Raw genomic sequence first — 15,174 nt, 5'->3', positions numbered from 1 at the left:
TCAGATTACATTAATTTACTTTTAGATTACTTTCCCCTTAAGAAGCATTAGAAGAAGACAAAAATATATATTTTACCAATTGAACAACATCTATTGCAGGATAAATCAATGTTAAAGTTTACATAGCTGGCCATATATGGATGTTAAATTTGACTTTATGGGTTGGTTACGTAGGCTTCTTCTAACCTATCACTTTCTACTACATAAAATAATACGATTCAATTAGACTTTTTTTATTTTTATTGTCAAGATATATCAGAATTCCAGTCATTCCAATAAATGTTATACCCCTTGATCTTCAAGAATAGGACTTGGAAATATGGAAGTATAGATTAACCAACATTTTTTCCTGAGCATATCCCCAAAACTAAGGGTTTATTAGCCAGCCCTACTCTGTTGTTTATGATTTTGTTGTCATGGAGGACTGATTGGGCTCATTGATTGGAGTATAAAATAAATGCTGCTCTCATGGAATGGCATGCTTTGAGCACTACTGAAAAGGGCTATTTACATGTGAAAAATGAATGCCATATGCTGCATTTGCTATAGGCTTATTTTTTTATCTTTTTGTTGATGACACTGTGATATCTTGATAATATGCAGCTGTTTAAAGGGCAAATCCACAGATGAAACAAAAACAAAATGGACACCCCGCCTCTGTTTTGGTAAAAAGCTGAGGGATGGGCCTGGAAAAATGCCATCACTCAATAGACAGAGCTATAGATGGAAGGACTGACCATCCATGATATCAACATTATTATTTTAACCATGTTATGAGGCTAAACAGTGTTTGTTTACATTTACAATGTTTACAAACATTGGAGAAAAATCTAGTTTATATTTTAGGATCTCATGGAGTGTGACAGTTGACCTGAGCTCATGAGGCATGTATAAGTTACATTCTTCAAGAATCAATGGATATACATTTATAAATCAAAAAATGGATGTAGCAACTACAGATTGCCCCTTTAAGTCAATCAAAAGTGTGCGAGTCTGAGCATGTGTCCATTAGGCCTATGGATTTTAGATTTTTTTTACCCGGATGAATTAGATTGAGCAATAAAAGCCCCACTTTTCTCTTTTTATCCATATCACCGTAGACTACACCACTGCTGTCATCCTGACCTCCAAGCGTTTATTCAAGTTGGATCATCTTTGGATCCCGACAGCAGTCGCACCATTGGAAGACATAGCTTGGACTGTAGCCTACAAAAGCCTATTCCTGCTCTTTTCCCTCGATCCATCAAACACATTTGGTGTGTCATTATAGTGGTCTCTGACTTGTGGTCAGACTCGCTCAGGTGGAACAAACTTAAACTTGCGCCTTTTTTTCAATGCGGATTTGAATGTCATTGAGAAAACAGAGAAGTGTCAAAGATTTTGTTTTCGTAAACATCCCTTCTGAATTTAAAAGTAATCCTCAATAATCATCTAGTTTTTCAAAGGTATCTGTAATCTGATTACAATATTCTAGCTGGTAATGGATTACAGTTACCGTTTTTATTAATGATTAGTTACTCCCCAACCCTGCATGTACAATACAGAAGGATTGTCTATGTTATATATATATATTTTTTAAAGGCTTATATTAAAATGGAATTCAGATGTTGGTAAATGTAGTTGTGGTGAAAACAGTGCTGACGAAATACATCAGTGTCCCCTGTGACTATCCCTGCCCTCTACTTTCTCCTCTGAGCGTCCGACCATCTGTCTGTCTCCTTGGAGGGGGTGGTGGCAGTATGACTGTCACTCTCACTGTGGTGCCTGAGAGACTTCAAAACAGTCGCGCCGGGTCTCCGTGATTGCATTCTATAACACTGTGGAATTGGACCAAAGCAGATCGTAGTAAGAAATGTATGCCTGAATAAAAATGGTGGTGTTTATCAGTAAAAAAGATGTGTGCATCGCTGCTGTGTGCCTGTGTGCATGAGAGAGCAGATATTGATATCCGAGTGGGGTAATTTATTCCAGAGATGCACGCATCATCACCATTAGACCGGTCAACGTGTGTTTGGACAGTATATATGTACGTATGTGGCACCCCCCTGTGGGGCAGTAGTGGGAATCATTAATGTAGAGACGCTAGGTAGTGCGTTCCACCCAGCTCGCCTGGCGCTCCCTGTAGGTAGGTGGAGTTAACACTGTAGGACCAATAGAACACACAAGTGAGTGTGCTGCTCCGCCCACTCGACACATTTTATGTACGTTCCATTGGTCCCCTGGTGGAAACTCCGCCCACCGGGCCAGCTGCTTCCTGCAGGTAATAGAGAAGAGAACATGACGAATCAACACGTTATCAAGCTCAATAAGTAAATACATACTGTTCACACACACAGACACACACTCACAGTAGTGATATAGAGCAGCGTGGATTGTTATTACAGTGTAACAGCCATTTTGTTCATCTCTCTTAGACACAAGGTGCTCATTTGCAGCCCATCACAGTGACAGTGCATTGGATTACCTTGGGGTCACAGCAGGTCGAATGATTGCAGGGTCGTAAGTTAATAAAATCAAAATACTGAATGTCTTAGTTACTGGAAAATCTGCTGTTACAAAACCATATTGGTGCATTGGAAGACTGAGCTCATATTGATATTCAATGCAGACCTTCTTCCCTCACTGTCTAGTCTGACACTCTGCGACAAGAAGAATGGATTTCGTCATCATGTATTAGCCTGGTTGCTCATTGATGACAGGTGTAGTGTTTAATCCAATTCCAGCCCGTAAACTGACATCTCAAGGTGATGCTCTGATAATTCAGCAGGATCAGACAGTGACTTTAGAGCGCAGCTGCTGAGCTGATGCAGAATACAGTGGAAGGAAGGGGTCAGTAGTCAATGTCAGCATCCCTTCCCTTTTTCAGCACCCCTCTATTTCTCTCTGTGACGTCAGAGTGCTGCATGTCTCCACCCCAGCACCCTCTCCACTCTCCATCCATCCCCCGCCCCCTTTCCTCTGTTCTCTAGCTCAACCCCTTTCTACCCACCTGACCTGCTGAAATCCAATTAGAATTACCGGGACAAAGCCTTGGCCGCACAGACGCGCTGTGCTTACCAAGCACAAACTGCAGTCTCACTCTCTCCTTCTCCTTCTCCCACTCTCTTTTCCTCTCTCTTCCCTCCTCTCTGTCCCTCTGCATCTTTTCCATCCCTCTCTTTCAAAATATTCACTCTTTCTCTCACTCCTTTTTGTCTTTGTCTGTCTTTTGCTCTCTCCCTTCCCTCTTGCTAGTCTAACTTGTGCAGCGAGTCTCTATCTCCTCTCTTTCTCTCTCTCTCTATCTTGCTCTCTCTCTCTCCACCCTGCGCTGCCTCCCTCTCTCCCTCCCTCCTAGCAGCACACAGTCCTCTCCTGCGTGGGAAACATGTCAGCCATTCTGGACCTGGACCAGATCGCATGCTCTGGGAATGCAGTGGTGAGTGCGTCTAACTGACACACCTCGCTGGGTTTAGGTTCAGGGTGCTGAGCCCCTGGCTCTCTGTGAGGGGCTGGACCGGGCAGGACTCCCTGGCTGGTTGGCAGCACACCTGCCTGTCTGCCTAACTGCCTCCCCAGACAGACGGCTAAGCAGCTGAGACGTTTCAGTGTGCAGAGAGGCATTTGCGTGGGCGGACGTTTGTCTACAGGAGAACACTAGATTTGTCTTGTTTGCGTGCACTTACTGTTGAGACTGTGTGTGTATTCGTTTGCGGTGAAGTGCGTGTTTGTGTGTGTGTGTGTGTGTGTGTTGTCAACATAGACTTATGAATGTGTTCTTGTGTGTTGGTACATTTTAATGTGATGGCATGAAATATGCATGTGTATAAGTGTTCAGGAGTCTCAGCATACAGCATGGTAGGCGGAAGGGTATGCGTATGTACCTGTCTGTGTGTGCACGTCTCTGGATGTACTGTATTTCTGTGTCTGTGTTTGCCAGATCGTGAAGAGAAAATAGCAGTTTTCTCTGTACATATCAGTGGTGACCGAGACCAGCTAGACAGGCCTTGTGATCCATGTGTGTGAACTGCAACAGTCTGACAGGGACCAGGAGCTGATCTTTCACCCACATAACAACGACAGATTTGTTGAAGTCTGAAAGATATCACACGAGGACCTTTCACAGGCTAAATGTTTTTTTTCAACCCCAAGACATAGACAGGTGTGTGTGTATCCTCTCCTCCCTCACCCTCTCTATCATCTCCTCCTCCCTCACCCTCTCTATCCTCTCCTCCTCCTCCCTCACCCTCTCTATCCTTTCCTCCTCCTCCCTCACCCTCTCTATCCTCTCCTGCTCCTCCCTCACCCTCTCTATCCTCTCCTCCTCCTCCCTCACCCTCTCTATCCTCTCCTCCTCCTCCCTCACCTTCTCTATCCTCTCCTCCTCCTCCCTCACCCTATCTATCCTCTCCTCCTCCTCCCTCACCCTCTCTATCCTCCCCTGTTCCTCCCTCACCCTCTCTATCTTCTCCTCCTCCTCCCTCACCCTCTCTATCATCTCCTCCTCCTCCCTCACCCTCTCTATCCTCTCCTCCTCCTCCCTCACCCTCTCTATCCTCTCCTGTTCCTCCCTCACCCTCTCTATCCTCTCCTCCTCCTCTCTCACCCTCTCTATCCTCTCCTCCTCCTCCTCCCCCCTCACCCTCTCTATCCTCTCCTCCTCCTCCCCCCTCACCTTCTCTCTCCTCCTCCTCCCTCACCTTCTCTATCCTCTCCTCCTCCCCCACCCTCTCTATCCTCTCCTCCTCCCCCACCCTCTCTATCCTCTCCTCCTCCCTCACCCTCTCTATCCTCCTCCTCCCTCACCCTCTCTATCCTCACCCTCTCGATCCTCTCCTCCTCCTTCCTCACCCTCTCTATCCTCTCCTCCTCCTTCCTCACCTTCTCTATCCTCTCCTCCTCCTCCCTCACCTTCTCTATCCTCTCCTCCTCCTCCCTCACCCTCTCTATCCTCTCCTCCTCCTCCCTCACCCTCTCTATCCTCTCCTCCTCCTCCTTCACCCTCTCTATCCTCTCTATCCTCTCCTCCTTCCTCACCCTCTCTATCCTCTCCTTGTTCTCTCTTTTCCTTCTCTGTGTGACTTTGTTTCCATCTTTGGCAGATTCCTCTGGGTGTCTCTGCAGGGCACCTCTCTGTCCTTAGGCCTCCATTTGTTATAGATCATTATCAGCCGTCTTTGACGATACACAAATCCAAACCCCACATTAACATTCTCCTCCACATTCTATGAATTTGGTCTAAACCCTCATTAAAGAAGCATAGTTTCACTTTGGTAAAGGATAAAAGGGGTGCAGCCATTGCAGTGCTCACTCCTCTCAGCCCTCCCTCTTCAGGCCAGCAGCCCCGCCCCAGTTCTGTTTGCGTCTGAGGCTCAACTGCGGTGTGTGTGTGCGCGTGTGTAAAGAGAGAAAGATGAAGGAAAACAGACCGCATGCATGGCTTACTCCTACATCAATACAACCCAAAGACAAGGCTCTAAGCTAGAGGACTGGATATGGGGCCTTGTTCAGATCATGGTGTTTATGATAAACCATTTTCTTCCTCTATGCCAAGAAAGCCACTCCCTTGTGTTTGTTTTTCATCATTGGGTCTCCTCTCCTCTGTCATCCTTTTATCCATCTTTAATCGCTCTTTCATGCTCAACTTATCTTCTCTCTTCTGTTCTATCATTCTGCCTCTTCTTCTTCTCACTCCATCAGCAGCCTCAGATTGTGTGTGTGTTTGTGCTCCATTTATTTGAACAATCGCTTTTATCTCACTCACGGTGTCCTTGTTGCTGTCCTTCTCTCAACCTGAAACACTCTCCTTTTGCAGCAACACAGACGGGAGTGTTTCATTGTTAATAACAACAGGTCGTGCAGCAACACAGAAGGGAGTGTTTCATTGTTAATAACAACAGGTCGTGCAGCAACACAGAAGGGAGTGTTTCATTGTTAATAACAACGGGTCGTGCAGCAACACAGAAGGGAGTGTTTCATTGTTAATAACAACGGGTCGTGCAGCAACACAGAAGGGAGTGTTTCTGTTCTGTGTTTGTCTTTGTCTCCACTCTGTGGGCGCCTGGCTGTTGATTAATGCATGTACCTGCCTCCGTGCATTTAAATGAAGTCGTAATCTGACTATAGTGAATTTTAAAGCATTGAAAATGGCTGGTATGTTTGGTTGAGATCTTAGACAGGGATACCACTGCCTTGTCCTTGACCGGTAGGTTGAACCTTCACTTCCTCCAGAGGAACTTTGAATTCCACCCTTCTCATTTCTTAAAGGTTCAAATGGTTCCTGCTGCAGTGTTCCCAGCCCTGCCTCTGAGCAGAGGAGGCTCCTTTCGCTCTCGCTTAATTATTGCATGACCAGTGCGCCCTGAGACTAGGCAAGCTCTGTGACCACCACGACCTCATGCTCCTATACACACTCGCTCACACTCATACACTAACATGCTCAGATACCCAGTCCCAAGTCATGCCGACCTTGTAGATACTGCTGTCACGAATTTAGAGAGGTACAGGATCGGTCTTTAGAAAGTGTGAAGGAACACCAGGGAATGACGCTGTTATTTCCTTGGTGTATTGCATCACTTCCTGTTTCAAGTCATGATATGTGATGAAGCTCAGAAAGATGGCAGTTTAGTGCTGTCATATTTTTGGGCCTAATTTGCCTTGGTCAACCAGATTATTATCTGACTCGGTTACACTGAAAACCTTAATGCACAGACTTGGAATCCTAAAAAATCATTCAGCATTTTATAGATGGCTCTAGTCTCTGTCTCTGTGTAATTTTAGGGTTCAGTCTCTTGTTAAGAAAGGAAGCTATTTAGTGCAGAGAGAGGCATGGAGAAAAATGAAGGCAGTTTGAGTCTGAATTTGAATAGTCCTCCCTTCAGTGGCAGCTTTCAATGGAGGCGATGACTCTGGATTTTTGCACCGTAATACTTTGGGGTGGAGTGCATTTTAAAATCTCCAAGAGAACCATCTGATCCTCTGCCCAGTGCACACTCTCTGCTCCTCCTCGTCCCATCTGAGGGCTCTGGAAAGGAGACAGGAAGCTGTATAGTCTGTATGCATTCAATCATAAGGACTCACTCAGTATTGGATTGTCAATTTGCTTGGCTTTTTATGTCATTCTCATATCTGAGGAATGATGTAGTAAGCTGTAATTAGGATATGAATCCATAAATGTCCACATCCAACCCACTCCAGATCCCCCTACACAGACCCTGAGGCACTTGTTGTAGATTGAAAAAGATTAGATAAGAAAAAAACAGTGAAAATGTCCTCGACCTCAAGGGCCTAGGAGTCCGTTTGGAATTGGGCATATGTCGGTCTGGCCCCTCCCTATGTCGGTGGCTCCCTCCCTACCTCCGTACTGTTCAGCTCTGTCTACCAACGCCTTGACCTGTCTGTTTTCCTCTCTGATTGGCTGCAGGAGCATGATATTGAGACTCAGCATGGCGTGCTCCATGTGACCATGAGGGGCGTTCCCAAGGGCAACCGGCCAGTAATCCTCACCTACCATGACATCGGCCTCAATCGTGAGTGTGCAGATTAACCGTAATACTATAATCTAAGACAATGTGTTTATAAACATGTAACATATCTTCTATAAGTATTACTTGTAAGTTTATGCCATGGATTTGTGTTTCATGTATGATAGGTTTGTGCCATTCTTGTGTATCTTATTTCTAGGTTTACTTAAGCAATAAGGCATACATGAAACCCCGTGGGGGTGTGGTATATGGCCAATATACCACGGCTAAGAGCTGTTCTTAGGCATGACGCATCAGGGAATGCCTGAACACAGCCCTTAGCCGTGGTATATTGGCAAATATCACAAACCCCAGAGGTGCCTTATTGCTATTATAAACTGGTTACCAACGTAATTAAAGATGTAAAAATAAATGTTTTGTCGTACCCATGGTATATGGTCTGATGTACCACGGCTATCAGCCAATCAGCATTCAGGGCTCGAACCACCCAGATTCTAATTCTCCATATCTAATGAATGGGTTTGCATTACTATCCTTTTGGTCCCCTCTCTGTGCAGATAAGTCATGCTTCAACACGCTGTTTAACTTTGAGGACATGCTGGAGATCACGCAGCACTTTGCTGTGGTCCACGTGGATGCCCCCGGACAGCAGGAGGCGGCAGCACCCTTCCCCACCGGGTACCAGTACCCGACCATGGACGAACTGTCTGAGATGCTGCCCTCGGTTATGACTCAGCTCAAGTGAGTGACATGGACATTGATCACTTGGCTTGTTCAGGTTGTGATGGATAAACCAGTGGAAGTTGGTGTTGCTGAGAGTGTGATGTATTTCCTGATGTCCACAGGGTGAACAGTGTGATTGGGATTGGCGTGGGAGCAGGAGCCTACATCCTATCCCGGTTTGCAGTAAGTCTACTTAACACTTGCCAACAGCTCTCTCATCCAATGTCTATTCTCTTTTTCCCCGAAATCACCTGTCTCGCTCAGTTCATCTCTGTGTGGACTATTACAGCTTCCTCTAAAGTCTGAACACCCAACTCACACAGCAGCGTTTCACCAGTCCTCTTGTCTATTATAAACCGTGCCATTCTGAGGGGGGGGGGGGGGTTAATCACCTTGCTATTCACTCGCCATCTCTCTTGTGTTCTTTTTCTTTCTGCGCTCAATGCCTGGCTTATTTTAGCTCTGCTACATTCTGAGAGAGAGAGAGAGAGAGAGAAAAAAATAATATAATATATAGTCTGGAGGATTTAGGAATCACAGTGTTTGATGTTTCTCTGGGGGTCTGCTCAACATTTATTTTCAAATTCCATCAGTTAGGGGTTGGAGTGAAATGGAAATAAGGTAGCTAGATTGGTAACAACTATCGTTGCATTTGATGTTAACATGTAGTTTCGGGTAACCAGCATCTCAGCCGCCTCTGTTGATACATCTGGCCTTTCTTGAAAATGACAAATGTTTGTAGCATTCTGAATGCAGTTTGGACGCCAATCACCACATCTCCCTGAGATGTTCATCATCATCTTCATTCCTTTCTTACTATACTAAGAATGAAGACTGGAATGATGCTATGCTGCTTCACCTCGTGTTGGGGGCTGATATGTTGTTCCTCTCGCCTGCAGCTGAACAACCCTGCTCTGGTAGAGGGCCTGGTTCTGATCAACGTGGATCCGTGTGCCGAGGGATGGATCGACTGGGCTGCCTCCAAGGTCAGTAGTCCTCAAACCAATCACCCGTATTTACAGACCAAGACATAGATCATTTGATCTCCTAGAAGTGACCATATTACCGTCACACCGGCAGTCATGAGTCATAACGACAATAAAATTCCATGTGACCATTTAAAAAAAATATATATACATTTATTTAACCTTTATTTAGCTAGGCAAGTCAGTTAAGAATAAATTATTATTTTACAAAGACTGCCTACCCCGGCCAAACCCTCCCCTAACCCGGACGACGCTGGGCCAATTGTGCGCCACCCGATGGGACTCCCGAGCCAGTTGTGATACAGCCCGGGATCGAACCAGGGTCTTTAGTGACGCCTCTAGCACTGAGATGCAGTGCCTTAGACCTCAGTGCCACTCGAGAGCCCCCCAGTTCTATGCAGTTCTATGCACTCTGGACATGTTTTGGTAGTACCCAACTCGCTAACGACCATCAGGTTGAAAATCACATCAGCCACTTATCATCAAAACAGTATCATGCTTTTAAAACTCACCTTACTGACCAATTTGAAGAAAGAAGTTCAACGGCAGGTTGAAACTAAGTGGAAAACATGGTTGTTGTGGATGTTGTTTCAAAGCCTTATGCAACTAAATTGACAGTGATTTCTAAGGTGATTCCTTCAAATAGTAAAGCTTATGCACACTCATAGGCTAATGAGCCTAATGAGCCCAAGCCTGAAAGAGCTGCAAAACCTGGACCCGTACAAATCAGCTGGGCTTGACAATCTGGACCCTCTATTCCTGAAACTATCCGCCGCCATTGTCGCAACCCCTATTACCAGCCTGTTCAACCTCTCTTTCATATCGTCTGAGATCCCCAAGGATTGGAAAGCTGCCGCAGTCATCCCCCTCTTCAAAGGGGGCGACACCCTGGACCCAAACTGTTACAGACCAATATCCATCCTGCCCTGCCTATCTAAGGTCTTCGAAAGCCAAGTCAACAAACAGATCACTGACCATCTTGAATCCCACCGTACCTTCTCCGCTGTGCAATCTGGTTTCCGAGCCGGTCACGGGTGTACCTCAGCCACGCTCAAGGTACTAAACGATATCATAACCGCCATCGATAAAAGACAGTACTGTGCAGCCGTCTTCATAGACCTTGCCAAGGCTTTCGACTCTGTCAATCACCGTATTCTTATCGGCAGACTCAGTAGCCTCGGTTTTTCGGATGACTGCCTTGCCTGGTTCACCAATTACTTTGCAGACAGAGTTCAGTGTGTCAAATCGGAGGGCATGCTGTCCGGTCCTCTGGCAGTCTCTATGGGGGTGCCACAGGGTTCAATTCTCGGGCCGACTCTTTTCTCTGTATATATCAATGATGTTTCTCATGCTGCGGGCGATTCCCTGATCCACCTCTACGCAGACGACACCATTCTATATACTTCCGGCCCGTCCTTGGACACTGTGCTATCTAACCTCCAAACGAGCTTCAATGCCATACAGCACTCCTTCCGTGGCCTCCAACTGCTCTTAAACGCTAGTAAAACCAAATGCATGCTTTTCAACCGTTCGCTGCCTGCACCCGCACGCCTGACCAGCATCACCACCCTGGATGGTTCCGACCTTGAACATGTGGACATCTATAAGTACCTAGGTGTCTGGCTAGACTCCAAACTCTCCTTCCAGACCCATATCAAACATCTCCAATCGAAAATCAAATCAAGAGTCGGCTTTCTATTCCGCAACAAAGCCTCCTTCACTCACGCCGCCAAACTTACCCTAGTAAAACTGACTATCCTACCGATCCTCGACTTCGGCGATGTCATCTACAAAATTGCTTCCAACACTCTACTCAGCAAACTGGATGCAGTTTATCACAGTGCCATCCGTTTTGTCACTAAAGCACCTTATACCACCCACCACTGCGACTTGTATGCTCTAGTCGGCTGGCCCTCGCTACATATTCGTCGCCAGACCCACTGGCTCCAGGTCATCTACAAGTCCATGCTAGGTAAAGCTCCGCCTTATCTCAGTTCACTGGTTACGATGGCAACACCCATCCGTAGCACGCGCTCCAGCAGGTGTATCTCACTGATCATCCCTAAAGCCAACACCTCATTTGGCCGCCTTTCGTTCCAGTTCTCTGCTGCCTGTGATTGGAACGAATTGCAAAAATCGCTGAAGTTGGAGACTTTTATCTCCCTCACCAACTTCAAACATCTGCTATCTGAGCAGCTAACCGATCGCTGCAGCTGTACATAGTCTATTGGTAAATAGCCCACCCATTTTCACCTACCTCATCCCCATACTGTTTTTATTTATTTATTTTTCTGCTCTTTTGCACACCAATATCTCTACCTGTACATAACCTTCTGATCATTTATCACTCCAGTGTTAATCTGCATAATTGTAATTATTTGCCTACCTTCTCATGCCTTTTGCACACAATGTATATATAGACTTTCCTTTTTTCTACTGTGTTATTGACTTGTTAATTGTTTACTCCATGTGTAACTCTGTGTTGTCTGTTCACACTGCTATGCCTTATCTTGGCCAGGTCGCAGTTGCAAATGAGAACTTGTTCTCAACTAGCCTACCTGGTTAAATAAAGGTGAAATAAAAAAATAAAAAAATAAAAATAAAATAAAAAAAAATGTAATAAAAATGATGATTGTCCCAGTATCACATATTACCCATGGCAGAAAAACATAAATGCTCTAGCCTCTACTCCAAAATTAAACAAATTTGAGTAATCGCCTTTGAGTGTAGACTGTATTATTATTATTCATACTGGATGGACTGGTTACCTTATGCTATGCTCCAAAATTTCTATACACTAGTCTGGGAGAGAACGTATAGCCCTAGTCGATCCTGTTGGTTCATTGATTTGTGCAGGGCGGCTAACAGTTAGTCTACAATTATAGTGAATTTGTATTTGATTTTGAATAGCCTAGTAATAGTTTTTTCTTTTCAGAATTAATTGGGTGAAATATGTTTCGTTGCGAAAACATGTTATTGTTGATTTTCCATAACAGATTTCACTTGGTTTCCGAAATTAAGCACTTGGTAGGTGCAGGAACAGGGTTGGAGAGCCCATGGCATTCAGAATTTAGGCGGAATATCACCTGTCGCGCAGTGAGAGCATTCTTCTCAAACAGTAGTTGATGCATGGAGTGAAATAAGTGTATTTATTTCTCAGCTGCTCATATTAAGCACAGCTCCGCTATAAAATAGAAGTAGCCTATCCGGAATCATTGAAAACAGACCTCCGGGAAAGCGCACGGCCTTCATTCGCTATTCGAGTGCATACAGATTACACATTTTTTGATGGGTGAAAATATGATCACTTGATGAGAGAACAGCAGTGCAGCCTGAGGCAAGGAACTTGACTTCCTCAAATCATCAAAGCCTATAGTCGCATCATGCATCCCATATATGTTTTGATTTCTAAGACATTCTAAGGTTTGTATCATTCACAACTAAAGTTGCCACATAGCTCTAAATCTAGCATATAGGGCCTGTTTCAAATGATCACTTTTGCGCTCAAATTAAATTATATACTTCTTACTATAAAATCATACAAATATATGATTTGGCATCAAATCAAATCAAATACACATATTTAGCAGGGTGGAGCAAAATGCTTGTGTTCCTAGCTCCAACAGCGTAGTAGTATCTAACAATAATGCACAACAATACACACAAATCTAAAGTAAAATAATGAAATTAAGAAATGTTTAAATATTAGGACGAGCAATGTTGGAGTGGCATTGACTAAAATACAATAGAATAGAATACAGTACATACATATGAAATTAGTAAAGCAGTATGCAAACATTAAAGTGACTAGTGTTCCATTATTAAAGTAACCAGTGATTCCATGTCTATGTATATGGAGCAGCAGCCTCTAAGGTGCAGAGTTGAGTAACCGGGTGGTAGCCAGCTAGTAATGGCTATTTAACAGTCTGATGGCCTTGAGATATAAACTGTTTTCCAGTCTCTCTGTCCCAGCTTTGATGCACCTGTACTGACCTTGCCTTCTGGATGGTAGTGGGGTGAACAGGCAGTGGCTCGGGTGGTTGTTGTCCTTGATGATCTTTTTGGCCTTCCTGTGACATCGGGTGCTGAAGGTGTCCTGGAGGGCAGACAGTTTGCCCCCGGTGGTGCGTTGTGCAGACTGCACCACCCTCTGGAGAGCCCTGCGGTTGCGGGGCACAGCCTGACAGGATGCTCTCAATTGTGCATCTGTAAAAGTCTGTGAGGATCTTAGGGGCCAAGCCAAATTTCTTCATCCTACTGAGGTTGAAGAGGCGCTGTTGCGCCTTCTTCCCCACACTGTCTGTGTGGGTGGACCATTTCAGATGGTCAGTAATTTTTATTTATTTTTTACCAGTATTTAACCAGGCAAGTCAGTTAAGAACAAATTCTTATTTCAATGACGGCCTAGGAACAGTGGGTTAACTGCCTTGCAACCTTCCGGTTACTAGTCCAATGCTCTAACCACTAGGCTACCCTGCCGCCCCAGAAAATGTGTATGCCGAGGAACTTGACCCTTTTCACCTTCTCCACTGCGGTCCCATCGATGTGGATTGGAGCGTGCTTCATTTTGTTGACATTGATGGAGAGGTTATTTTCCTGGGACCACGTCGCCAGGGCCCTCACCTCATCACTGTAGGCTGCCTCGTCATTGTTGGTAATCAGGCCTACTACTGTTGTGTCAACTGCAAACTTATGATTGAGTTGGAGGCCTGCGTTGCCTCGCACTCATGGGTGAACCTGGAGTACAGGAGGGGGTTGAGCACGCACCCTTGTGGGGCCCCAGTGTTGAGGATCAGCGAAGTGGAGATGTTTTTTCCTACCTTCATCACCTGGGGGTGGCCCGTCAGAAAGTCCAGGACCCAATTGCACAGGGTGGGGTTGAGACCCAGGGCCTCAAGCTTAATGATTAGCTTGGAGGGTACTATGGTGTTGAAGGCTGAGCTGTATTCAATGAACGGCATTCTTACATTGGTATTCCTCTTGTACAGATGGAATAGGCCAATGTGCAGTGCGATGGCGATTGCACTGTCTCTGGGTCTCTTGGGGCAGTATGCAATTTGAAGTGGCTCTAGGGTGTCAGGTAAGGTAGAGCTGATATGATCCTTAACTAGCCTCTGAAAGCACTTCATGATGACAAGTGAGTGCTACGGGGCGATAGTCATTGAGTTCAGTTACCATTGCTTTCTTGGGTACAGTAACAAAGTTAAATCAAATCAAACTTTAGTTGTCACCAGCGCCAAATACAACAGGTATACCTTACCGTGAAATGCTTATTTACAAGCCCTTAACCAACAGTGCAGTTCAAGAAGTATTTACCAAATAAACTAAAGTAAAAAATTATTAAAATCAACGCAATAACAATAACGAGGCTATATACAGGGGGTACCGGTACCGAGTCAATGTGCGGGGGTGCAGGTTAGTCGAGGTAATTTGTACATGTAGGTAGGGGTGAAGTGACTATGCATAGATAAGTAGCAGCAGTGTAAAAAACAAATGGGGGGGGGGGATACATTTTATGAATTGTTCAGCAGTCATATGGCTTGGGGGTAGAAGCTGTTAAGGAGCCTTTTGGTCCCACACTTGCCGTGCGGTGGCAGGGAGAACAGTCTATGACAATTTTTTGACACCGCCTAGTATATAGGTCCTGGATGTCAGGAAGCTTGGCCCCAGTGATGTACCTTACGGTCGGATGCTGAGCAGTTGCCATACCAGGCAGTGATGCAACCAGCCAGGATGCTCTCAATGGTGCAGCTGTAGAACTTTTTGAGGATCTGGCGACCCATGCCAAATCTTTTCAGTCTCCTGAGGGGGGAAGGGTGTTATTGTGCCCTCTTCACAACTGTCTTGGTATGTTTGGACCATGATAGTTTGTTGGTGATGTGGACACAAAGGAACTTGAAACTCGACTACAGCCCCGTCGATGTTAATGCCTGTTCGGCCCGCCTTTTCTGTAGTCCACGATCAGCTCCTTTGTCTGACTCACATTGAGTGAGAAGTTGTTG

At 45.2% G+C, this 15,174-nt stretch overlaps 1 protein-coding gene across 10 annotated transcripts in view; it reads left to right on the top strand.

Annotated features, from left to right (window-relative positions):
- LOC110527914 (protein NDRG3) overlaps window positions 1-15,174 on the top strand; it is a 69,912-nt gene that overhangs the window by 49,475 nt on the left and 5,263 nt on the right. For 5 of the 10 annotated variants that reach the window (XM_021609520.3, XM_021609522.3, XM_090241025.1 and 2 more), the window contains exons 4-7: window positions 7,403-7,508; window positions 8,021-8,204; window positions 8,309-8,369; window positions 9,086-9,172. In XM_021609520.3, the coding sequence (XP_021465195.1) occupies window positions 7,403-7,508; window positions 8,021-8,204; window positions 8,309-8,369; window positions 9,086-9,172 (438 nt within the window). Of the gene's footprint in view, window positions 1-2,991; window positions 3,419-7,402; window positions 7,509-8,020; window positions 8,205-8,308; window positions 8,370-9,085; window positions 9,173-15,174 lie in introns of those variants that run through there. The other 5 variants (XM_090241028.1, XM_090241026.1, XM_090241030.1 and 2 more) reach the window with 3 other exon arrangements.

Source organism: Oncorhynchus mykiss, chromosome 7 (assembly GCF_057628025.1).
Source record: "Oncorhynchus mykiss isolate SJ-2025 chromosome 7, ASM5762802v1, whole genome shotgun sequence".
NCBI classification, from domain to species: domain Eukaryota; kingdom Metazoa; phylum Chordata; class Actinopteri; order Salmoniformes; family Salmonidae; genus Oncorhynchus; species Oncorhynchus mykiss.
This window is presented reverse-complemented; position numbering and strand designations above follow the sequence as displayed.